This window comes from Spermophilus citellus, assembly GCF_964194105.1.
Source record: "Spermophilus citellus genome assembly, chromosome: 14".
Classification (NCBI taxonomy): Eukaryota; Metazoa; Chordata; class Mammalia; order Rodentia; family Sciuridae; genus Spermophilus; species Spermophilus citellus.
Window position 1 is genome coordinate 56,957,529 of NC_138194.1, and position 26,721 is coordinate 56,984,249.

General features: G+C 34.7%; 1 protein-coding gene across 1 annotated transcript in view; it reads right to left on the reverse strand.

Annotated features, from left to right (window-relative positions):
* CNGB3 (cyclic nucleotide gated channel subunit beta 3) overlaps positions 1–17,795 on the reverse strand; it is a gene marked incomplete at both ends in the record, with an annotated part of 150,011 nt that extends 132,216 nt beyond the window's left edge. The window contains 3 exon segments of the mRNA XM_081265730.1: positions 3,444–3,570; positions 14,312–14,393; positions 17,685–17,795. Coding sequence (XP_081121856.1) covers positions 3,444–3,570; positions 14,312–14,393; positions 17,685–17,795 — 320 coding nt within the window.
* Positions 17,796–26,721: the final 8,926 nt, after the last annotated feature.

The window sequence follows — 26,721 nt, forward strand, 5'->3', positions numbered from 1 at the left end:
ACTGGAACTTATACCTTTGGCTCCTTTGGTTCTCAGACTGGAGTTGGAAAAACACTATTGGTTCTCTTGAGTCTACAGCGTGGTGATTATAGATTTTAGGAATTTTCAGCCTCCATAATGTCCTTAGCCATTTCTTAATGATAAGAATTTGTATATGTGTATATCCTATCAGTTCTGCTTCTCGGGAGAACCTTGACTGATATAAATGGTAACCTTTATGCTTATATTCCTCATGGTCTCTACCCCTGTGCATTTTCTGAGCATAACAGAAACTATAGATGTAATCAACAATATCACACTGCAGTTTTCACACAGAGACAGCAAAATTCCCAATCTGCATTCTCCCCACTACTTGTTGATCAGCCCAGACACATTAATCCCTATTCAGTCCAGGGCTTAGGCCACAGGATAAGGTAAATGCACTTAGAATAAGAAACCTACTTTTAAATTTTGTTTATTAATAACCTAACTTTTTCCAAATTTAAAATAATTGAGGTGAGGACTAGTCAGTCACATATCTATATTTAGTGCCTATAATCAATCAAATCCTTAATGCTTTTTCTAGGAGAAAAAGCTTTTTAAAACTTAACCTTGCTTAAAGTTGAAGATGCTGATTTTTAATAACTAAATGTACCAAAATGAGCTTTACTCATTGAGGGCACTATGAAATGGTATTTTCAATAGACAATTATTTTATCATTGATCTTATGTAATCACATATAAAATCATGCTGTTTAGGATTCTAGGTGTGGTAGCATTGTTGCCCATGTGGTTAAAACAGAAAGTTTTGATAAGTCTTATGTGGTCCTGGAAGATTAAGATTTCCATTAACTTTAGTCAAAGGTGACACTAGAACTAGCTCGTTTTAAGCTGTTCTTTCAATGCTTGTGGTTTTCATTGGTCCTCAGAAAAGATGCAGAAATTCTTCCTGTAGCAAAGCAAGAGCTTTCAGCTAACTTGGGCCTACTTAGCTCATCAATGATTCTCTAGCGGCACGACTATCTATGTTGCAGAAAGTGTTGTCAGGAAAATATCAAAAAAAATGATCTGGATGCAAACAATTTTGCCAGCTCAGGAAAATGAGAGTGATGCAAAGCCAAGAAGAGAATAAGGAATTAAGACTTATTCTTAATTAATTAATTTATTTTTGTGGTGTTGGGGATGGAACCAAGGGCCTCACACATGCCAGGCAAATGCTCCACCACTAAGCTACATCCCTATCCCAAACAGAGACTTTAGAGCCTAAGGTTGTTTCCTCATTCTCTTTATAATGTGCCACCTGCCACCCTTGCTCTTACCAAGGATTCCAAGCTGGAATGGAAAGGCTTGGGTACCACTCATGTTTTGCTATCTCCTCTTGTAGACACTATACAATTTTGAAAATTTAGAAGTTCCAGAGAGATAAATCCAGTAGGTTGAGATTCACCCATTAGTTCATTTGATCAGTAGTTTTTTTTTTAAGTTTATCATGTACCAGGTACAGAGCTAGGCAATGGGGATACCAGTCATCAATAATACAGATACCATGACCCCTGTCATAAAGAAGCACACAACCAAGAGGTGAGACCTACGGACTTTAATCAGAGAATCATATGAATTGCAACAGGAATATACACCATGCAAAAGCTCTTATTACAGGGGCATATGACCTAGTTACAAAGAGCATGAAAGGCCTTTCAAAGGAGGGAATGGTCAGAATGCAATCTGAAGAGTTGATGTCAGCAGGGAATGTGATGAGTACAAGAGACTGAAATATGTGCAGGAGAGGTGTGGCTGCAAAAGGAAAGTGGGTAGTAAGGAGATGTGTTGGGAGATGGCAAAGGAAAAACAGGGAGGAGATAGACCAGGCAGATTCTCAGAGGACATATTAAGGAGTTTCATAGTATTGAACTGTACTGTTTGACCTACTTTCTGGGCAATTGAAAACTTTCAATATTTTTTACATTTTCAGAAAAGCGAAAGTACTCTAGTAGGAATAAATATGGGTTAAGAGGAATATATCTCCCAAAATATTAGTTATGGATTCAACTTCAGTTCCTTCAAAGCCTATTACTACTACTTATTGCAAAAACTTATATGTGTTAAAATAAATGCTAGAAAGAGAGATTAATTCAGAAGGTTAAGCTATTGGTTAAAGGGGAGTATATTGGCAAGAGAGAGGAAAAAGTTCCACTCAGGAATTCTAGTCTTCTGCAGTCTAATCTTATCTGAGCTAACCCTATTACTATAGGCAAACTAATTAACCTCTCTGTGCCTTGGTTGCTTATCTGTGGAGGGAAGATAATGATGACCTACTAATAGGAGTGCAAAGCATTCTGCAAGCACCAATAATTATATAAATAACATAAATAATTACTTATCCTGTTGTAACATTCTAGTCCTCACCTCAGAGTTTAAACATCTTCTCTTTGCCTAAATGATACATCAGGTTTTATTTTTGTCAGATAGCACGATAGCATTGTGTATGTATGTGTTAAGAGAGAGCTTGTGTTTATTTTCATATATAGCCAAATTTGTGTTCATTGAAAATGCGCTCCCTCTTACTGATGCCTATTGTTCAATCAGCAATACCCTGGATCCTAGGTAATCACATTAATTCGTACTGACAGCAGATGGTTTAAAAGAGTAAAGAGCTGCCGAGAGAGAAGGAGGGGTAGAGTGGGGTGGAGTGGAAGAATAGTTATTTTTACCTGTTTTTTGAAAGGCTAACTCCTCTTGCCTGCTAAAGATGAAGAATATTTCCTTATTATTTCATAAGTCCATTGTAATTATATCAAATATAATGAAGCAATTCAAATTGGATCAGCAGGCCCATAACGTCATGCCAAGAAGATAAAGGGACTCCTACTTGGATTTTATTGTGGATTCACATTTAAATTGGCACCTCTTCTGTGATATTCCCAATAATTTTATGGGAAGTATTTATAAAACTTTGTTCTTTCAGTGGCATAAAAAATTGCCCACTTCTGTAGTAACCTTTGGTTTTTATGCCACACTTTCTTTGGTTGATGGGAAGAAATCATAATCTTCTGGAACAATAAAATATTTACAGAATTGAAATAGCCATTTCTTTGTGAACTTGGGGAAATTTTTCTTTAATTATTTCCTTTTAAAATTTATGCCTAATAAATATGTGGGCTGTTTCTATATTGATACAGTGACTCACACGTGTTACTGCAATGTTTCTGTGGGGGTGATTTGGCCTACAGCCGTGCGCCTGTGTGGAGCTCTTGGTTAGTGGCCATGCCTGGCTGTTAAGGCGAAATGAACTGGACCTGAACCTATCTTTTAGTTCTTGCCCATTGCTTTGCCTTATGTGACTGTTGTGGTTTTCTTGCTCTTTTGTTCAGCTAAAGAGGAATTAGGTGTTAGAATTATTTTTGTGTGTGTGCAGGACCCAGCACTATCTCCAACATGCATCATATGTTTTATTAAATTCTCACCTGATTGCTTCTTCATTCTCAGTCCCCATTTCCTTCTGCTCTGATTTTGTTCTGGTTGGTTCCATTGAACTTTGAGGGTCAGGCTTTGTGGTCAAATCTCTGGGGGAATTTTTCTCGGAGTCTTTATCTATGGCAAAGAAGTAGTATATAGATAGGAGAATACACACCACTCTTGTCACAGTTATATTTGACACAAAAACTATGGAGATTCTGTTTGTCTTCTGGAATAGTCTTCAAGGAAGGCCTCCCCAAGGATTCCTGCTAAGCCAGGACCTTGTGCAGAAGGAGTTAACCTGTAGACCTTCAGACCAATAAAAAATACACTTAAAATTGGTATGTCATGTAATAGAAATTTTACATGTTATATATTTCTTTTTGATATTAGCAAAGCTGAACATGAGCATTCATCATCCAGAAGGTATTTTTGGTTTTGCTAAATATTCATAATTTATCACTAAAGTTGATGCATCATAAAATCTGCAAAGCAAAATGGGCAGAAATGATATCATTATTTTAGAACTTGCATTCTAATTTTTATGAGATCAAATCTTTGATTTTGATTTGATCATCTTTAGCTATGACACCCTTTCTGAAGAAGTAACACAGACTAGCACATACTAGATTTATTTTCATTCAGAAATTAAATTTTTCCTATCAAATCTAAAAATACCATTTTCAATTAATATAGCTTAAATTGTAATTTACCCAGAGAAGAATCAAGTCACTGGTAAATATTTGGATTAGAGAGAAGTCTTTAATAAAAGTAAATTACTTAAGATTAAAAGAAAATATAGAAGGTAAAAGGGAAAAAGAATACAATTAAATGATTACTCATTAGCCAGTTTCTAATTTATTTTTAATTGGATGTACTGTACTTAGAAAATTGAAACCAAGGCATGAATCATCAATCTTATTGTATTATAATATTACAGTTTTAAAATTTAAGCAAATGCAATATTGACAATTTGGACTTGCGAAAAATGTTCAATCAGTACATGATCACTTTACAAGTTTTCATCATAAAAACCCTTTAGTATAAAATTTTCAGTGATCCATCTAAATATTTCAATGTGCTATTCCAGGAATATGTTTCAGGGATAAAAGGAATCGTAAAATTTAGTCACTACTTATAATTTTAAACACCTTATGAATAGGAGAGCACAAACCCCCGGATATCTTAGGGATACTCTATTTTTATTTTGAAATTATAATATTTCGGGCTAGAAGATAGAAAACATCACTAAATATGTTTCATTATTGTTAGAGAAAAACTCTCCAAACTCCCAAATCTTTTGAGGGACCAAAGAGCCTCACCATAATCACCTCTTTAAAGTTTGTGTGTAAGGACCACATTTCAGGTGAAATGCTTCCATGTGTATGAAAATCATAAGATAGAGTTCTTTCTATATAGACATGAGGTGCAATAATGAGTATTATCAGTATGCAGTAGCTTTCAGAGTAAAAAACTAACACCTTCACTATGTTGTTTGGTAGAAAAGAGGTATTTAACAGAAACATGAGAAAGAGTCTATGTTCCCTATGTGTTTGGGTTTTGCATTATTATTTTTTTTGTTTTTCTTTTCCCAACAGGGAAAAAAAAAGTCATTTTTCATATCTGTGATGTGATACCATGCTATACTGCTAATGAAGAAAGTGGCATCCTCTCCTTTCTCAGTATCCACAAATACTAAGACAATTACTGTTAGATATTTCAAAGCAGAATTCTTAATGTCTGGATACAGATGTTTAGTGCATTTATGGACTGGAACCCTGGAGACTGTATATTGCATACACATTTTCTTTAAACATAAAGATCTAGAGTTAACATGGATGCCTCAAAGAAGTCTGAACCAAAAACTCATGATGGACTATTGTGTTCATATATTTTTGTAGAAGCAACCAGCCCTAAAAGAAATTTGTGATTAAAATAGATCATTACATATGAGTTAAAAAATCAGAAAAATATTGAATTTAAAATAAGGAGAATCTATAAAACAATGTTTCTTATAAGGTTTTATTGACTTTCTTATAAAACCACATGAGAAAAGCTGCATCCCATTCCTTCATTGTTCATTCAAACTACAGGATGTGCATTACATTTGCAATATATTTTTCTGCAGTACCAGTGAAATAACTGACTATTCTGCAAAAAGTTCTTTTCTTCCATATTTATGATAAATTTTAGTTTATCATCATATATTTGGATTGAATTAACTCTATGTAGATCCAAGCCCTTACTCAGTTTTGCAGAGACATTCTAAGCCCTGCTAAAATGACACTTCCTCTATGGTGACAGGTCTTGGGTATTTAGGAATTAATCACAGTCTATTTTGACTTGTGGATTAGGTGTTAATTCCAAAATGAGTACTTAATACCTCGTTGATTAAGATGAGGAACTAGTTATGGCTTATTCTTGGGATCACAGTAGAACCAAAACTTCAAAAAACCCAAGAGGACTTTAAAATAAAAGGATCCCTATCAACTGTAGTTCAGTGTGGGTGTCTTTTTATCCACACAGCATGTTATTTGAGGGAACAGATGGTCAGAGTGTTTGCATCATCCTCATGAAAGAGAAATCTAAAATACGAGGCAAAATCTTGCTTTGGCATTTGGGTGAAGTTTTGTCAACCACACATTGTACTTCCTAGCTTCACACATGGACAGCAGGATTCCCTCTTTTGTAGCCACCCAATGAATAGTTTCTTTCTGCCAGTCGTGTTCTTTGCATGTTGTATAGCAATTGCCAGATCTCATCAGTACCTTTGGTCCAATTCTGCCCTGGAACGTGTGCCCATGGCAGACAGTGAAAACTGGGATCAAAGGGTCCTGAGATGGTTGCTTTGACTGAATGTGCAGAAATGAATTCAATTGAGTTTGCCCTTCACACACCTGGCCAAGTCTGTCTCCAGTCTGGCAGCACATCACACTGGGCCTGTGTAATACACTTCCAGTCTGTTTGGCCCCTGGAAGCAACACATCATGGCGACTGCATCAGGTGTGAAACATCTGCTTCCCTCTTCAAGAGAGGAAATAAGTGATGTGGAAACACATTGACCTTCCACGTTTTATCAGGGGCATTAAATAAATGCTGGAAAAGGGTTGATCAAGGAAAGAACCTAATTTGGAATAAGGCTGTGAATGAGAAAAGTGCTTAACTGGCTTTTTTTTTTTTTTTTTTTTTTTGGATGCATGTGAAAAGGAGAAAACTCAAAAGACTTTCATTGGTTGGAATGTGTGTTCTGGGAGATGGTATCATTTCTAATCCCTCAATCATCAAATGCATTGTAGTTCCCCGTCTCAAAAATAAATCTTCTTTCATTAAGAACCATCAGTGCTTGAGTAATTAAATGTTGGATGAATTAATAGAGACTGAGTCTTAACACTTTTATTAGATACATAAATGATAATATCATTTGTATCTTAATGAATGAATATTGGGAGTTAATGTAATGAATAACACAGTTTTAACAACTAGATAACTAGTAATTATTTTCAGGTACCAAGACTGTAGTTTTTATTCGGCTTGTGGTTAACTTCAGAATTGCTAGATGTATAATGTCCTTAGAATAATTTTACTTTTAATACCTTGATCACACTTAAAATTATATATCTGTAGATTGTCAACTGTCATGGAGGAAGTTAGCAACACAACAACGCACATGAAATGGAATGTGAAGAGTGCCCTAAAATGTCATTCACAAGGAAAAGAAAAAGGAGTATTTTATATAAAGAAATGTGTAATCTATTAAAAATCCAGAGGAGGTACTCAGAGTAGATGAGATTTCTGGAAACCAACCCATCTGAGGAATGGCTTAAGGCACATAAGTTCTTTAGTTAAGGTACTGAAGATGTGCTAGTGACATAAGAGTCATTTCAAATTCTTTGAAGGCTGTAACATAGAAAAGACAATAGATTTATTTTTTACATTGTAGTAGGCAGAAGGAAGACCTATCAGTGGAATTTATAAAACAAACAATAATCCTTCAAAACATTGTAACAACCTGTCTGACAACAAAACACATTGCTTTGTTGACTGGAGCTATTCAGAAAGAAGCTAGAACCTGCACTGAGAGAGGCAGAATGGGATCAGAGCTTAGGTGGCCTTTAAAGTACTATAAAGTCTCAAAGGGATATTTAGGATGGTTTTGGATTTTAGGACACATCATTTCAAAGTAAAGAAATGAACAAATCAATAAACAAAAAAAGAATAGGTAGCCTGGGTACCATGGGAGGATCAAGGGATCCTGTCCTTTGTCAATGTCATGCTTGGTTTCAGGGACGTTTTAAATTGAGATTAGTTCATATAGAAAACACATTTTATGTACAGATGTTAAGGAATGTGGGGAGTTACCAATGCTGGATACTGAATAGGGAGCTCTAATCCTTACATCACTAATTCTCTGGGTGACTCTGGGCAAGTCGCTTTTTTATAGCAGTTTCCTCATCCATAAAATGAGAAACACTTTTGTCATGGGGATTTCTGTGAGGATTAGATAAAGACTCCATTCGAGAAAAATGCAATATAAACACAAAGTGTTCCACCAGCCAGACTGGCAGACTGGGTAAATTGTCCCCTCTCTTCTTTTTAAAGAATATATTAACTCTTTCAGGGATGCAAAGTACTATTGTATGAGGGGCATGCAAGAGCTTCCATTTACTTAAGAGAGTTCCAGGGACCAGGAAAACATATGTAATTTCCCACAAATCAGTGTTATTCTTATCAGAAAGAAGCCTAAAAGCACAGTTTAATTGAATTATGCAAATATATTTAAATCTTGCAAACTACAAAAACATAGCACTTATGTTTTCTTTTTAAAAAGAAAAAGCCCATAGCCCATTCATGTTTATTAGACTCTCTCTCCTAAGGTTTTAGTGTATAAAAAGGTAATAATAGGGGGCTGGGGTTGTGGCTCAGTGGTAGAGTGCTTGTCTAGCATGTGTGAGACACTGGGTTTGATCCTCAGCATCACACTAAAAATAAACAGAATAAAGGTATTGTGTCCATCTACAACTAAAAATATGTAAAGAAAAACACAGTAATAATAGTAATTTCATCAGTCAATCTGGTCTTCTATTAGGTATATAAACTGGGATAGGTTTTCTACGTCTAGCTTCTCCTTTTAGCTGGTGAAGCTCTTCTCTGCTTCTCCCTCATCTGTGAGGCTGCTCTCTCTGTGCTACATTCAGGGATGGCTGCTGATGGTGCACACTGCAGGCACCTGACCTAGAGAGTGTGGCTTGTCCATAGCTGGCTGGTGACCCTGATGATGCTATGAAGGGCTCTGCCCAATGGGAACAGTAACTATTATCTAAGTCGGTCAGACTGCTTTCTCTGGAATTTGGACTAGGAAATAAGTAGTGGAAATGAGAGCAGTGCAGGGTAGATATGCAGAGAAACACAGAGGTCATGGGAAATGAAGCCATGTTCGCTGGGAGTGAGAGGCAGAGAATGTAATTAGCTCTTAGAGCTGCCTCTGTCCCCTGAATGTCTTTTCAGTTTCATTTATTCACAAATTTCCTACAAGAAGCTCCTGCCACTCATTGAAGGTGCCCTGATTATGTCTCTGTCCCTTGCCAAACCATCACAGGAATTTTCCTCATCGTTTCAAACTAGAAAACACATTTTTATTCATCTTTTTTTCCCAACTAAGATTTCACATCCAAGTTTATTCATTTCTCAATTCTTTTATTATCATTATGTTGGTCATCATTTTGCAAGTACACTTCTTGTTAAGTTTTACAAATCTAATTGTTTACTATGTAAGACTATTTCTATTTGAATGAAGCAGAGAAATTCCTAAGTAGTTTTGATTAAAAAATTTCATATTTAAAAAATATATTCTCATCTTATCTTTTGGCTGATGAATAGAACTGATAGTTAGGCGGGGGGTGGACTATACTACTAAAATTAGCCATAGTAGCACCTCCCATGTACATCAATCAAGTTGGTTGGTCTTAGGGAAACTTGTATAGATTCTTGTAATTAAATTTCAGTATAGACATTTTCCAAGTCTACATAGACAAATTAGATTGTATTTTCTAATTGTTACTGCCAGGGACTGAACAGAATTTCTTCCCTTTTTCTGACCTACTATTTGCTTTTTAAAATAAAATATCATAATATAAATATTAAATATATATATATTATAAATATTATATAAATATTAAATATATATAGTTGTTTTAGCTCTAGAGCATTGAACATTGAAGATTGCTATTTAAACTGAGAACTGGCTGAGACACAAGTTAAGTCAGTTTGGATCAGAGGTCAGGAACTGGGGGAGCCCTGGGATACCTCTGTAAGCCTGGGAATGAACTACACTTGGAGCCCAGAGGTTTTGGCTATGGAGAACTGTTTGACACAGGAGGCCCAGCAATGTTTACCCACTCTCAATCTGTTTGCAAAACAAAGTGTAGGGAGGATACCATGAGAAATGAGGAGAGGAAGAGAAAGAGTATTACTAAAAACAATGCCAGACTTGGAATTTTGTTCAGGGAAGTTAATGTTCATGTGCATAAAAACATTGAATATCTATTAGGTGGTTCGTTAGAGGTCACAAAATGATCTTTTGAACTACATTGGACTAGAATTCAGGTTTTTTTTCTTAATGATTAAAAAAATAGTAATGTCTAAACATTAAAAAATGAACATTCAAAAACTGAGAAATTCAAATTACAGTTTGTATTTATAGTATCTCTGGACATCAAGCAGCCCTTGACCATCATCCCCACGTGGTAGTGATAGGTGCTGAGTGACCTGTTTAGACAGAGCATGGATGATGCTCATTTATGTTCTTTATCTGTCCTGTGTCAACATTGGAATTTACTTACTTCAATGCTAAGTGCTTTTAATATATTACCTAATTTAACTCTCATTCATAACCTAGTGATGGTGATATCATTCTTATTTTATGCATGAGCAAACTGAGACTCAAGATATATTAAATACCTTGACTAGAAAGTTAGGAAGTAGCAGAATTAGGATTTGAATTCAGGATGGCAAACTCTCAAATGCTCTTTCTGGTTTATATATCTATATCTATATCTGGTATATATAATCTATAAAGGATATACATATATATATATATATATATGTATATCCTTTACTATAAATTTTCATAATTGCTTGTAGTAAATCTCAATTTTGCTTTTTAATTTTTTTCTTTTTATATTTAAAATTGGGCTATTCTAAAGCTGTATGTATTAGACTTCTACTGCTGCTGTAACAAATTTCCACACATTTAATGGCTTAAAATAACACAACTTTCTTTTCTTTTAGCTCTGAAAGTCAGAAGTCCAAAATGCACCCTGTGTTCCTTCTAGAAACTTCAGGAGAGATTCCATTTCTCTATCTTTTCTGGCTTCTAGAGGTTACTTGTCTTGCTCCATTTGTAGCCCTTTCTTTCACCCCTAGAATGCATGGATCCAACCCATGCTTTCATTGTTCCATCTCTTTCTTCTGCCTCTGGCCCTCTTGTTTTTCTTTCATAAGGAGACTTGATTACACTGGGATACCTTGAAAACCCAGGATAATCTTCCCATCTCAGGAACCTTAATAACATAAGAAAAAATTTCCATCCAAAGTAACAGATTAATAGGTTTGGGGGATTAGAATGTGGTTTTTGGGTGGCTATTAGTAAGTCTACCACAGCACACTTGTATAAGCTCTCAACTTTGCCCCCTTTTCACATGAATAAGTTCACTTTAACACATTATAGATCTTTATTAGGTAAATCATTTATATATTCTTAAAGGGTACCAAAATGTTTGTTTAAAGAAGCATTTAAGGTAATATACATGAAGTAGAAGCCTAAGAAAGATAATTGCAATCCAAAGAGGACATTAGTAAGTTATCTGTATTTGAATCCAAAATGTGTTGCGTTCTTCATTTCCATGGCAGATATAAATTAACCATGCTCTGAAGAAGATAAGAGTTCTATAATCAGAAATCCACATCTGCAGATTTTGTGACATTGCACCTGCATGTTTTGAAGTGAAGAACATAAAAATACCAAGAAATATATCAGAAGCTATCTTTAAACACTAATAATTTTGCTTTTTCAAGACAAAATATCTTAAATATAACTTATTCCTCTTACAGTCTTTCAGGATATGCTAAGTCTGCAGATTAAAAAGAAAAAAAAATGATTTTTCCCTTCTCACTCAAATAGCTCCTCTGTCAAATGAAACTTTCACAAAAGAGATTTTATTACCAGCTATGAAAAATTTAAGCTTACAAACACACTTTGAAAAAGTGTAACAAGGATCAGAATAAACTTGTCATCCCAGAGATGTGATCCTTAGTCTTAAGCCATTTTGTATTTTTCTGTGTGAAGAACTGTAATTTTGAAAGCATCACTTTTATTAACTCACAATAAACCAGAATTGTAGTTTAATTATCTCAATAATTCTGTGTGTATGTGTGTTTTTTTTTTTTTTTTGCTTCCCTTGACTCAGATCTGTAGTGTTTTTTCCTCAATATTTCTGTTTGTCAATCGCATTTCAGTGTATGTAATGAAGAATGTTGTGTGATCTACAGAAGGGTCTTCATCCCCTTTGAAAATATTTTGAGAATTGAAGAATGCATTGTCTTTCGTTGTTGATAAAGAAAAGCAAATCCACACGTTCACTCTACCCTCTTACTATTTGAGGAGTTACTTTATGTGTTTTTTTTTTTTTTAACAGAGATGGAGCTTATGATTCTTACATGCTTTCCTCTTTCATTGACACTACATACTAAATATTTTAAATCAGATCATCTAACAATTCAACAGCCACAGTTAAGCCATCAATAAGGAAGTAATTTGACATTGCATTCATATTGAAAAGCATAATACAGCATTTCATTTTTTAAACTTAAATTTCCTTCTCAGGTAAATGAATGCTAACTATTATTATGAGATACTGCCTTCCTGTTTTTTTTTTTGGCTGAGATGAAAGTATAGAAGAAAGTTAGTATAAAAATATCTAATCTGTAGAGGAACAAGAAAGTATTCTTTATATTCTAATCTGCATAATAATACAGAACATCAAAAGAAGTATATAAATAAATAAACTCAAGGAAACTAAAGTGAACTTTTTTTCCTTCGTTATTTTGTTTAAAAAGTATATTGCTAAATGTAGACAAAGATGAGTTGTAAAAATTAATTTGAAAAAAAAATCAATATCTTTATAATGTTATAAAGATGTTCCTACTGGGAATATCTTATTTCCTTTCAATGATTTAAGTTTACCATTTATCTGTCAAATTTGGTTGTTTTCTTCATATACATTATTTTCTCTGAAATAGGAACAGTTACATTTAATTTAGTGGGGCCGTTTTTTTTCAGAGTACTGCTTTGGATTGAGGGGATATTCCTTGGCAGGAATTAACTTATTTACAACCTTTCTTGTGATTTGTTCCTTTTTTTCTTTTAAAATGTATTTCTATGTTTATCTACTTATTTAGTGGTGCTGGAGGTTGAACCCAGGGCATTGTTCATGCCAGGCAAGTGCTCTACCACAGAGCTACAGCCCCTGTCTTGTGATTCATTTCTTTATTTACAATCTTGCTTGTAATTTTATGTATTTCTTATTTTTTCCTTCTTAGAGATGAGAAGTTTTGACTAATAAAAACTGAATTATGCTTTAGTTCAAATATTTGTTTTAAGCACAAATAGAAAGTCATTAAAAACCACTATACACAGGAGTTGTCTAGTGGATGAAAAACAAAACATTTGTTCTAGTTTTATGGCAATAGTTTTATGTCTTCACATTTCTCAATGGCATTTTCTGTTCTAGTGATTCTATCATTTTGGGGTTTTCTTAGTTAGAATGTACAATATTTACATGTGAGAGGAGGAGAAAGGGCTAGAAAGAAGTGCTGAGATTAGTTTGCATTAGGACTTATATAGTCAGGTAAAAGGATTTAGACTTTGTCTTATATACAGCATGGAGGCACTTAAGGTTCTCGAGTGGAGGTATGGGGTCAAACTCCTGGCTAATGGGAAGTAATATATAAATAATGTATACTATTTATCCAGTACTGGGCTGGATAAAAAGGGGAGACATTGGGTGAAATAAAGTCCTAAGTAGAAATGACCAGTTAGCCTAGGAGTGGTGTAGGCGTGTAAGGCCTAAACCAGGATGGGATTGCTAAGGAAGCAAGTGGATTTGACGGTCATTATGAAAGGCGATTTGGTGACTATTCCCCTTACAAGACTCCTAGGTAGAAGAATGGAACATGAGTGAGAGTGGAAGATTTTAAAAATATTAGTACCAGAAAAGGAAGTAAACCAGGAGAGGGAGCTTATTTGAATGAGAAGATAAGGAATTCAATTTTAAATATGCTTTCTTTAGGACCATAGAGGTATTTATGGAAAATATTGGACTAGGTTTTAAAAAAAATTGCTCTGATATGAATTCAGAATTATTCACGTAGAGATGAGATTTCTAACATAGAGAACTGATGAGTGATAGGAGCAGAAGTGTGAGCACTGAACCTTTCAACATGCACAACCCACATCTGCTTTAATGTCTTTATAACCCTTATCATTGCCTGAAATTACATTGTTTATGATGTGCTTGCTTGTCTATGATCAATTTCATTTTCTCTAGAATACAAGTTCCATGTTAGCACAGACTTGATCTATATTATACACCACCACATCACCAGTGAATGGAATGGCACCTTTTCTCGCTAGGCCATAAAAAAGCATCCAGTGAATGCATGGATGAGTGACTGAATGAAGAAATAACAATTTTGTGACTATTTAGCTCTTCAACCCTAGATAATTCACCTGGTCAAGGACAAATGTTTCATCACAACTCGTTTCAGGAAAATATGCATTTCACTGTTTTTTTTTTTCCCCTATAGATTGCATTCTGACCTTGTGTTTTGGTGTGTGGCTCTTCAGATGTGATTGGAGTCCTCTTAGTTTTCAGAGACATTTCTTCACTTTTGTTTTCTTCCTTTAAGAAACAAAATAGAGATTATAATGTGAATAATTTACATAAAAATGAAGTTGAATGTAAGATGTAACACTTTCTTCTCTCGATTATCAATTCACTCTTTAAAATTTAGCATTTGCTTATAACATACTAAAAGTAATGTTTCTTGCACTTAAATGGACATGCTTGGCCTGAGTTTTGAGTAATCAACTTTGACCCCCACAGTGTTTTTGGCTTGGAAACTCTGATTTTTGTCAGTGTCAACCTGGCTCATGTTCCTCCCAATCCTGGTCTTCACTTCACACAACCCTAGTGTTGGTCCCAGTTAAGGTCTTTAGTGGTAGAGTTTAAAATGGTGGAGAGAAGAAGCTGGTTTCATCCCTTCATTTATAACTCTCTGTCTTCCCTTTATTACTTCATTTTGCCTCTACCTCAACATTTGTCTGAGCATCTAAGATTTTTCTTTGAACTGTTGTTAGGTCACACTGAATATGGTCATATTTGTCTGAGGAACAGAGTGAAATATCAACTCAAAGCACAGAAAGGTTAGATATCTCAAACTATGTGTTGCCTGGTAGGGGAAAACAAAAACAGGAAAGTGCAATAAAATGTAGGTGATAAGATGATATCCGATGAGGACAGAAATGCATAAAAAAATAGAGTGGTCAATTCTAATGGAGTAAAAGGGTAAGGAAGCAGAAAGTTAAGTAGTCACTGATTTTATGAAGATGAGTTTTTTTTTTCAGGTGGACAAGACATGGAACACACATATTTTAGGTAGATGTGTTGTTAATGTAGAGGGTGGAGAGATATTATAGTGGAAGTGCTTCAACTAGGAAAAGTGTGAGAGTTTGGGGTTAGAAAGTCAGCAGGGACAAGGATCCTGATATTCTTGTATGCTGATATGTAGTTCTTGATATTATTTATGGATACTTGTCATAAAAAATATTTTAAGCTGAAAAGTAAATTAATCAAATGATTTAAGTCTCACAGTAACCATATGTAGTAGTCAAGACAGCCATTGTTATTATGATGGTTTTCAATAGAAAACTGAATGGCTAGTTCATATGAATGTGGCTAGAAGGCAAGAATCCAGGAGAACTTATGAATAATGACAAAACCTTTTGACTTCAATCAAGTACTTTTGCACCATGTTAGGATGTTATTCAAAAACAATTCTGTCATAGTTTTTATATGTTGTATAAATGTAGATTTATGTGAAAATTGGCTTTTTATTAAGTAAGAGAGTTTGTATTAGTCTCTCATTTGCAGTTCTTTTATTATTGGTTATTGGTAAGTAGGAATTACTTATGATCTTTTGGTTTATGAATGAACTTTTTACCTGACACTTTAAAAACAGTATAATTGATTTATTTATTCTTAGATATCTCCTTAAATGAGTCAAATAATCTATTTATTTGAGACTTATTGTTTAAATGCCATTTTAAAAGGTTATATTTTATGGGAAAAAAATAGGGTTCTAACTTTCTGTCATTTGTAACATTTAGCATACTTAAAATGGAAAAAAACCTATTTTTCCTATACCCACATGGTCTTTGAAAGAACTGATGCACATAATTTCCAAATATGGCTTCGGATAAAATGTGATGCCAGTAGTCTTTATGATTAACACCCTGAAATTATGGCAGTCAGGATGGCAGGGGATATATCTACTTAAGAATTGTTCTACCTGAGCCTCGTTTAAGAACTTCAGCATTACTGTTCCTAAAGGAAGGACCACTCTTTAGAAAGTTTCTGCTCATTTTACCTTCTCTCTAACACCTCTTGCTCCTGTAGTCAGAGTATCTGGAAAGGCTCCTCTGACATCCTCTGTTCTGAGGCAGTAGCCTGGTGATTTAGCTTTCAAGTACTAATGTCAGGAAGAACAGGACTCCTGGCCAGGCTCTGCCATTTTTCAGCTTTTTATAAGCAGTGAATCAAAATGGACCCAAGGCTTTTGTGAGGACTACATACAATCATGCTTGGAAAGGGCTTAGCACATCACTTGGCACATAGTAATTGCTTTTAGCTGTCATGTTGTCTAAGAGAATAATATATTCATTATTTCTGCATGCTCTGTGGGGAAATAATTGTGATAGGCAAGGATTAAACATGAATACAGTGAATATCCTAGAGCAAAACACAGCAAGACTACCCGAAGAAATATATACCCAGCTCAATATTTGCAACACTCCATGAGTCTATAAACATGCAAGTAATTTTGCATTGTAGGATTATTTTTTTTGACATAAGAATTAGAAAGAAGCCCGGGCACTCTCATGAAGCAATGCTAACACTTCTCTCCACTGCAAGGAGAGTCAAGGTAATCAGCTAAGGAAGGCAACTATTCAAGGCCAATGTTAAGTAACACAATGTTGTCCCTGCTCCACATTCATTCCCTGAGGTACACCCCTGCTTGTGCTTGACATCTCTGATCCAGCTTTTTGAGATGGTAAATTATTGGTATAAAGATCTTAGGTAACTTTAAAGTAAATCAGGAAATTGATTCCAGAGATAGTTTTGAGCAAACATTGCTCTTATAGTTGTCACTTTGAATTTAAAACTGTCATCAAACCTCAAATTATTAATAATGATAATTATAATTACACCTCAGAAAATACCTACTGTATATTTTGTGTATACCGTCTCTGTTTCTTCTAAGGAGGCTAATAAGCAGTTATTATTATCTCTATTTACAGATAGTCTTAGAATTAAAAAAAATAGTCTATAGAAGGATGGAAATTTTGCACCAGAGAATTCCATGTTGTGGGGGGCTGTTCTGTACATCCTGGGGTGTTTAGTAGCACTTCTGGACTTTATCTGCTGGATGCTAGTAACATTCCCACTCCTAAAATGTGACAACCGAAAATATCCCAAGACACTATCAAAAGTCCTCTGAGTAGCAACATTGTTCCTTATTGAGAACAAATGTTCTGGAGAATTTATTCATAAAATGAGTTTATTTTTTTAAGATCACATGCTAGACATTCTTTGTTGAAACTAAATCATACAGCCATATTTCAATATTTGAGAAATGATTTACTATGATAATGGTAGAAGTGAAACTTGTTAATGGGAAGTCATACTTGGCTTTCCCAAATCCTAATATGATCTCTTAAGTGTTTATTATTCTATTTTAAGCCAATATTTATGGAATCCATAAATTACTGAGTACATGCTCCAAATAGCCAACAACTTGGACAGTACAAGTAAAACTGTTAATAATCTTATCTATCACAGCATTTGTTAACTTCTGTTACCAGACAAGAAGTGGGGAGAATCAAGACAAACTCAGGAATGTAAAGAACATACCTGTCCTGGGGATTGCTGGGCCTGATGGCTCGGATGAGAACCATGCCCTTTCTCATGGTTCTCTTCGGTGGGCTGTACCTTGTTGAATTTTATTCTCAGTGACTTAAACATCTTCTCTGAAGTGGTACTGGAAAACCCTCTGTTTTTATGACCCTGTGTCTTGAGGTAGAGAAATGTACTTTGTTTTTCTTTTCATTAGTAGACAAGCCAATTAGTTGTTTAATCAGGATTTTGTTCTGGTTAATTCCTATAGGCAACTCCCTCGCTTCTCAGAGCTTCGGCTTAAAAGCAGCAAATTACTTCTGCTTGGGTGATTTGCACTCTGTTTATGAACTTTCTAGAATCAAAATGCCCCTGTGAATAATTTATAAGTGGAGGATTAAACAAAACTTCATAGTTGATTTGAGTTGTTTAAATGTGATCATGTTGCCCATTGGTTTGTTTTCTTTCTTTCTTATTACTCACCTAGCTAGCTCCATCTAATTTTAAACAAAGTAATGCATGCAAATGATTCAAAAACAGGCCGTGCATGAGGTTCTAATACGGACCACTTCCCTAGAGCTCACCTCTAGTCCTGCACCACGAGGTAACTGTCTTAAACATTTTTCCCCCCTATTCTGGTGGTTTTCATGTTGCTGACAACCCTGCTCATTCTACTCTTGTGTATGTGTGTACCAATTTGGACCTTAAAACTCTGAGAGGCACAGGAACAGGATCAGGAATTATTAAGAGAATCTTTTCTTTCTACTTAGAGCCCCAAAATTTATTGATGTTCTGTGCTCTTTGACTCTTTTTTGTTTTATAGTCTATCAAGATGAACTCCCCCCCACCCTTAATGAAATCACTTCTCTTGTGCACTTTTAAATTAAAACAAAACCTTTAAGCAATAAGACCACTCTCCACATCCCCCACATCCAGGGCAGCCTGCGACAATTCAGATGCTTCTTGCCCTCTGTATTTTGCCATATGGTGTTTTGTTTTAGATAACAGTTATGCATTGCAAACTTGTTACAGTTCATACCTCAGAAAAATGAGGTACTTGTGAAGGAATAATTTTCATTTGGTTTTCAAAATTAATAAAATCACATGTCCCTTATCGATTTTAAAAACATATTAAAAGTTTTGATTTTAGATGTAGCCATTTTATCTAATAATTAACTTGATTGACTATGGGGTTTAATTTATATGTCCTGGAAACACAACACTACTTACTTTTGCTTACCTTTTTTTAAAAAAATATTTTTTAGATTGTTGATGGACCTTTATTTTATTTATTAATTTATTTATATGCGGTGCTGAGAATTGAACCCAGTGCCTCACACATGCTAGGCAAGTGCTCTAACACTGAACCACAACCCCAGCCCTTGTTTATCTTTTTTTTTTTTTTTTTTTTAGAGAGTTCTCTTTGTTTCAAAAGCCAGAAATTTCTTTTTAGTTTTATTATTCCTTTGAAAGGAATTCTGAATAAAATATCAAATACATATGAGATCGTTTTAGGAACTTGTCGGATAATCCCCTAATCCTCAAGTTGATTGCATTTTGAATTTAAGAAGTAAACATCAAAGCCAAGTTATGAGAAAGGAAGCTGTTAACGTCAGGCTTCTGGCTAATTCTCTCTGTGTCTGGGACTCCCAATAGAAGAAATGACCTCACCAGACCCTCTTATAAACCTTCTCATTGTACTTACCGGGTAGAAATACACCAGGGAGTCCCTATCTATAAGATGCATTTACCAGGACAGTTCTGGTCTGTCTAGATTGTTTATTATAAGTAAGTCTCTGTGTGTGGATTTATCTGGCTGTGACTGGCTGGAGAATATAGTAGGTAAGCTTTGTAAGGGTTATGAAATGGAGATATCCCCAAACAGAACTTTTTTTTGAGAAATACTTGAAAACTCTACGTAAATCTGAAACTAAACATATGCCCGAATACAGGAGAAAATGAATGGTTTTGGATGCGGTGTCTGAGAGTTTTGGGTTTTTTCCTAATGAGGATGTTTTGTCTTTGCCTGATGGTGACCTGTATTCATGGAATCGTTAATGAAGTTTGGTGCTAAGGCAGACCTATGATTCGGGAGTCTGTTTTGATAATTCAACCCTTAGAATTATCACAGGTCAGAATAAAAGTGATGAAGATATTTATTTAAGCATCTCTTGAAATGACTTTCAATGCCACCAACAACCTGATTTTTTTTTTTTGTCAGCAGAGTGTACTAATATTGGCATTAGAATTATAGATGAGTACTTTCACTTTATTTAGGTAAGGTTTCTCAAAGCTCAGAAAATAGGTGATTGTAAAGAATCCTAAAATGAAGGACATGCATTTTGGTCATTCCTGTTCGCTGTAGTAGATGTGTGAACTGAGGCAGGAGTCTTGCTTTAATCTGGAAATGACAAAATAATATTTAAGTTTCTTCTGGGAATGCTGCGCTTTTGTTCTGCAGAGGAGTTCACCATCCAGCAAGGACACAAGGGAGAGGAAGAGGGGATGCTTGATCTGGGTGAAGTGGCTTTCTGGATTTTCAACCATAGCAATCTACTTTTTTTAAAAAACCATTTTATTGCAGTTGTAGATGGACAGCGTGCCTCTATTTTATTTGTTCATTTTTATGTGGTGCTGAGGATCGAACCCAGTGCCTCACTTGTGCAAGGTAACCACTCTGCCACTGAGCTACCGCCCCAGCCCAGCAATCTACATTTTTGTACAAGTTGCTCCATTGGAGAAGTAGTGTATGCCAACATGAATAAATGCGGTTATTTTCAAAGCAAAATTGACCACATACCTTAAAACAAAAACAAACAAACAAACAAACAAACAAACAAAACCCTAGCCTTTCCTCATGCCCTAGGGCATAATGTCTAAACAGTTTGTAAGGACATTCTGGGCTGTTACCATTGACTCTTGCCCAACTCTCTGGATTCATATGTGATCCCTATCTTGAACTCTGGGCATCTACCGTAAGGCAACTTGACCTACACTGCTTTTGCTTACTTCTATCTGTGTCTTGGCTCATATGTACAATTCCCTTGCTTAAAATTTTGTTCGTGTCTGTCTGGATCAAGCTAGGTGTTTCCTTCTCCTGTCTCCTTTACCATTGACAAGCGGATGTACCATCCTTTCCTTGTTTTCCTTATTATCATTGTGCCACACAGAGACCTCTATTTCCTCATTTCTCATTTGACAACCATTTGCAGACCTCTTTTTCCTCCCAGAGTGTAAGCTTCTTCAGGGGGAGGCTGTGCTCTGTTCACCTTCAGATCCCTTGTGCTTGGCCCAAATCCGCTTATTCTGGATACTCTGGAATGTTTGTTGAGTGAATGATCAGAGGATGCTGGTTTAGAGTATCTCTCAACTATGGATCAAGAATAGAGTTCTCTATGACAGATGCAGGGTGTAAGAACTAGAGAAAATGTAGAAGGAACACAGGTGCTATGTCCTCATTGTCTTTTTTTAGTAGTCATTGCTGGAAAGACTTTGTCTTGGGCTAAGTTTGGGGTAGGCTGAGAGAAGCTTACTTCAAATATTGCTGTGTTTCACAAGAAATGGTGTATTAGATACCATTAAATGATACAAAAATAGCACATAGTCATATGATATAGAAAATACAAATCAGAAGGTACTAAAGCTATGATAAAATAAAAAGAATTACAACCTTTAGTGAAGAATACTATATTTTTATTCTGACAAGTTATTTAGTTTCAGCACAGAACTATGCATTATATTTATATTGTATTAATATTATTTATTTTGAAGTTTTATATTAAATTTATAAATAGGTGTCAGCTTTATAGTGCTATAAAATTGTAATCAAACGAGGTTTCTATATATGTTCCAGGTTTCAACATACTTAAATACCATTCCTATGAAATCAATGCCAGAGGAATAATAATAAAGTATTTATTTAAATGGAGTCAGGTTTGACAAATGCTGTTTTTTGAAGGAATTTTTTACTGATGGGATTTTAGACGTTCCCCTTGCAGGGTGATTTGGGGTGAGAAGAACTTTACTTCCTAAAGTCACAGGAGGACTGCTTCTGGGAGTGGGCATGAGTGGAATATTTCTTCTTCTTCTTCTTCTTCTTCTTTTTTTTTTTTTGGTAGACTATTGGAAACAAACTAAAGTAATGAAACTAACTAAAATTATATTTCCCTCTATATCCTAGAAAGCAACAAGCAATTCTATGAGATCCCTCTGGACTAAGTTCAAATAATATAAATATTATTTCAATGAGAAGAGAAACCACTGAGTCCAAAGGGAACAACTGGGTTGCCAATGGATGACCCCAAGCATGAACTTGAAGGGAAATACCAGAACCACCCCCCTGCATAGCCAGCCCTTGACTGTTGTGGTTGTCTATTTTTAGGAGAAGATAATAAACTAATAATATTCCTGAAAAATTCACTCCACTGAATACGTTATACTTACTAAGGCAGGAATATATATGACTAAATTATAAGTTTTTTTAAATTCTAAGACTCTAGAAGTAAAAGCACTTACTTCTGTTGTCAGATCTCCTGTGAACCAGGTTTTAACCCTTATCTGTAAAATGGAAGCTAGAATAATAAGCTCTGAAGGGTTTGGACAAGTTAATGAATAAGATGACACAGAAACATTATCTGGTATAAATTCAGTGCTCAACAAACACTTGTTAATTAATTGAGTGAAATAGAATGTGTTTCTAAAGTTTAAGATACTGTATTTACTAAAGCATGTGATTTTACTCAGCTGTCAACATTTGAGTTCTTCCTGAGTTGAATTCAGGTGCTTGACTGAATGTTGATTTCTATGGGATATATAGAGATGACTGGAACACGATGCCTGGATTGGGCACAGGAGAGAGAGAAAGAGAGGGAGGGAAGGGGTTGAGGGAGAAGGAGAGAAAGAGGAAATAAACAATCACAATACAACCACAAGGAAGACCGTGAGCAGTCCTATTATTAGTATAGAAGAGCAGGTGACCCAGGGTGTCTCTGTGTGAGTGGACTTTAAAATGGAGAATAAAGCTGTGCTGAGGATTTATTGCTCGTGATAGGTTTTGGAAGGCTGAGGAATTCTCTGAGCATATGGGGAAAGGTAGGGGATTACAGATGTTAGAAAGAGCATCCAGTTAATTAAGGTATTACAGTAAGTAGCAGTTTCTATGGCCTGCACATCTTTCTCAGTGACCCAAAGATTTGTTAAACTACTGTGAATATTAATAATAAATATGAAATGCATACATAATGCTCTTTGCATTATGTAAAGAAAAGCTATAGACTACACCATTTTCAAAAGGGACAGAAGACACCAATTTCATGTTCTTTTTTATTTTTGAAGTTTTTGTAGAATTAGCAAAATTCTAACTTTAAATTCAAAATACATATTCAAAGAAAACTTATGAATGTGTTTATTTTTCTTAAATTGATGACATCAAATATTTAATGATCTTAGAAAGTGGATTTTTAGCAACTGATCCTTAAAGGAAGTTTTCCATCACAAAATATGTATAACACTATTTAGAAATATTTGCCAGGGTGATTTTGTGTGATGACAAATTTACAATATTTAGATTTTTTTCTTTGGTTACCTGGAGATGTAGTGACTATATGTAGCAACTCAGCTGATATGAAGAGTTTCTAAAGCGAAAGTGATTTTAAATACAGTAATTCATCAAGTTTCTTTGATTATAATATTTGCATTGCTTTTAATTTATAATTAAAATGCATGAGCAGCAAATGTAACAGATATTAAGGGTAAAAATGCCTGCAGGAAATTGTTAATAACTAGTGGCATCTGTGACTAATGAATGCTATATTGGTTTAGACTGTGACTAATAGAATAAATTTTTTGAAAAAAAATCCTTATGTTAGTATTTTATAAACATTAATCAGGTTGTGATGGATTTGTTCTGAGTATGGATGAGTATCTGCAAAGTTTTCTCTCTCTCTCTTTTTTTTTTTTTACAAAGCTGATTAGCTTGCTTCAATATTGGGTTCCAATTATGGACTAATATTGCTCATTTATTTATTTTTTATCATCTAGTGAGCTCACTGAAAGCATTTCAGTTAATTGAACATCATGATCTAATGTTATAAGAAGATTAATATTACAATTCCCAAAGAAGATTGTCTCCCCACAATTAGCTTCCTGACTAAGCTGCTTTCAACTTCGTCTTTTGTTTTCTATGTTCTAAATTTATCAATAATCTGACTCTAATGTCTTAGGAATTTCTGAGTAAAATCAGGACATTGTTTATTCTAATAAAATACATATCCAACTGCTCATGAAAGTGGATGTTAGTTTATTAATAATAGCTGTTGGTTATTTTAATGATAAAAGCTATTATTTATAAAGCATAAGGTGTTAATCCGTGAGAATATCACTTTTCAATACTCAAATTTATCAATGGTAAAACTTTATTAAATTTTTAAAACTGAGAGATGGATATAATATGTAGTGATTTGAAAATTTTCTAAGAATGACTCTTATTTCTTAGAATCCAGCGAAATTCTAATGACATTCTTCATAGAAATAGAAAAATGGGTCATGAAATTCATTTGAAAAAATAAGAGGCCTAGAATACCCAAAGCAATCTTCAGTGAGAAAAGTGAAGCAGGAGGCATCACAATAACAGACCTTAAATTATTACTACAGAGCCCTAAACAGCATGGTATAGGCACCAAAACAAACGTGAAGACCAATGGTATAGAATAGAGGACACAGACACAAACCCAAATAAATACAGTTATCTCATACTAGACAAAGGTGCCATAAACATCCATTGGAGAAAAGAAAGCCTCTTCAACAAATGGTGCTGGGAAAATTGGAAATCCATGTGTAATAAAATGAAATTAGACCCCTATATCTCACTCTGCACAAAACTCAATTCAAGGATCAAGGACCTAGACCAGAGACCCTGTGCCTACTAGAAGAAAAAGTAGGCTCAAATCTCCGTCATGTCAGCTTAGGAACTAAATTCCTCAAAAAGACTCCTGAAGTGCAAGAAGTAAAATCAAGAATCAACAAACAAGATTGTATCAAACTAAAAAGGTTCTTTACAGAAAAGGAAACAATCAAGAACCTAGATAGTTTACGGAATGGGAGAAGATATTTGCCATTTGCACCTCCGAGCATTTATCTCCAGGATATATAAAGAACTCAAAAAACTTAGCACCAAAACAAACAAACAAACAAGCAAACAAACCAAAAACCCAAATAACCCAATCAATAAATGGGCAAAGGAACTGAATAGGCTCTTCACAGAAGAAGCAATATGATCAGTCAACAAATATATGAAAAAATGTTCAACATCTCTAGCAATTAGAGAAATGCAAATTAAGAATACACTGAGATTTCATCTCCAGTCAGAATGGCAATTATCAAGAATACAGGTAACAACAAATGCTGGCAAGGATGTGGGAAAAAAGGTGTACTCATACATTTCTGGTGGGAATGCAAATTATTGCAACCATTCTGGAAAGCAGTATAGAAATTCTTCAGAAAACTTGGAATGGAACCACCATTTGACCCAATTATCCCACTACTCAGCTTATACCCAAAGGATTTAAAATTAGCCTACTACAGTGACACAGCCACATCAATGTTTACAGCAGCTCAATTTACATTAGCTAAATTGTGGAACCAACCTAGGCGCCCTTCGACAGATGAATGGATAAGGAAAATATGGTATATACACCCAATGGAAATATTACTCAGACTTAAAGAAGAATGAAATTATTTCATTTGCCAGTAAATGGATGTATCTGGAGACTCTCATGCTAAGTGAAATAAGCCAATCTCAAAAAAAAAAAAAAAAACAAAGGCCAAATATTCTCTGTGATAAGCAGATGCTAACACAAAATAAGGGCTGGGGAGGGAAGAAGACAAGTTCATTGGATTAGACAAAGGGGGATGAAGGGAAGGAAGGAAGGAAGGATGGGAGTAGGAAAGAGTAAAATGAATCAGACATAACTTTCCTATGTTCATATATGAATATTCGACCAGTGTAACTCCATATCTCCGAATCATGTACAATCACAAGAATGGGATCCTAATTAGAATAATTTATATCCCATGTATGTATAATATGTCAAAATGCATTCTACTGCTATGTCTCACTAAAATAAATAAATAAATAAATAAATAAATAAATAAATAAATAAATAAATAAATAAATAAATTCTAGAATCCACTTCATCCTTGAGTTTCCAGTTTATGGTTCCTTCAGTATGCAGAATGTTTAATGTGAAATATTTCCTAATCACTTTATTATCAACCCGCTTAAAAACACATTTGTCTTCTTTATTTGAATGTAGCATTTTTTTCCTTATTCCTCATTTTTAATGGCACTATAGTTCATTTAATTTCTTTCCTTATCTTTATTACATAAAAATTGCAATTTCTTTGTTTCATTCTTAATAAAACTTCTCCTTATTCCTTCTCCTTTATCCTTCTTTTCACCACCACATCTAAGCATTTAGAAATTATTTTATTCTGTAATAACTTTTAGGTTGGTCAGATGAAGTAAAAAACAATTTTTCTGAAGCCTAGATGGCTAGCCTGTGTGTGAGAAGAGGAGCAAACCCACCCCCCGGAGTCAATGAGCCCAGCAGAGCTTTTATTTCAGCAATGTTGTCCATAATTTTCTGCAATACCAAAGAAGCCACTGGTTTGGTTGATACAAGATCTGAAGCTGACATAAATATCTCATGTTGAATCTCTCAATGCACTTGTTAGAAATTTTAAAATAATTTATTTTAAAGTAATTTCAAATTTACTGAAAAGGTACCAGAACACAACAAAGAAATCAGTATCTGCTTCATGATGATTTTCCAGTTGAATAACATTTTTCATCATTATATTTTTGCTCTCTCTTTCTCCATATTAGTATGTATGTACTAATTATCATTAGTCTTTTCCTGAATGATTTGAGAGCAAGTTGCAACAACATTGCTGTACTGTTAAGTATTCACATGTGTGTTTCCCTAAGGAAGGACAGTGGCCCATTGATCACACTTTAAACTTCAAAGCCAGGAAATTAATATAACACTACCAATCA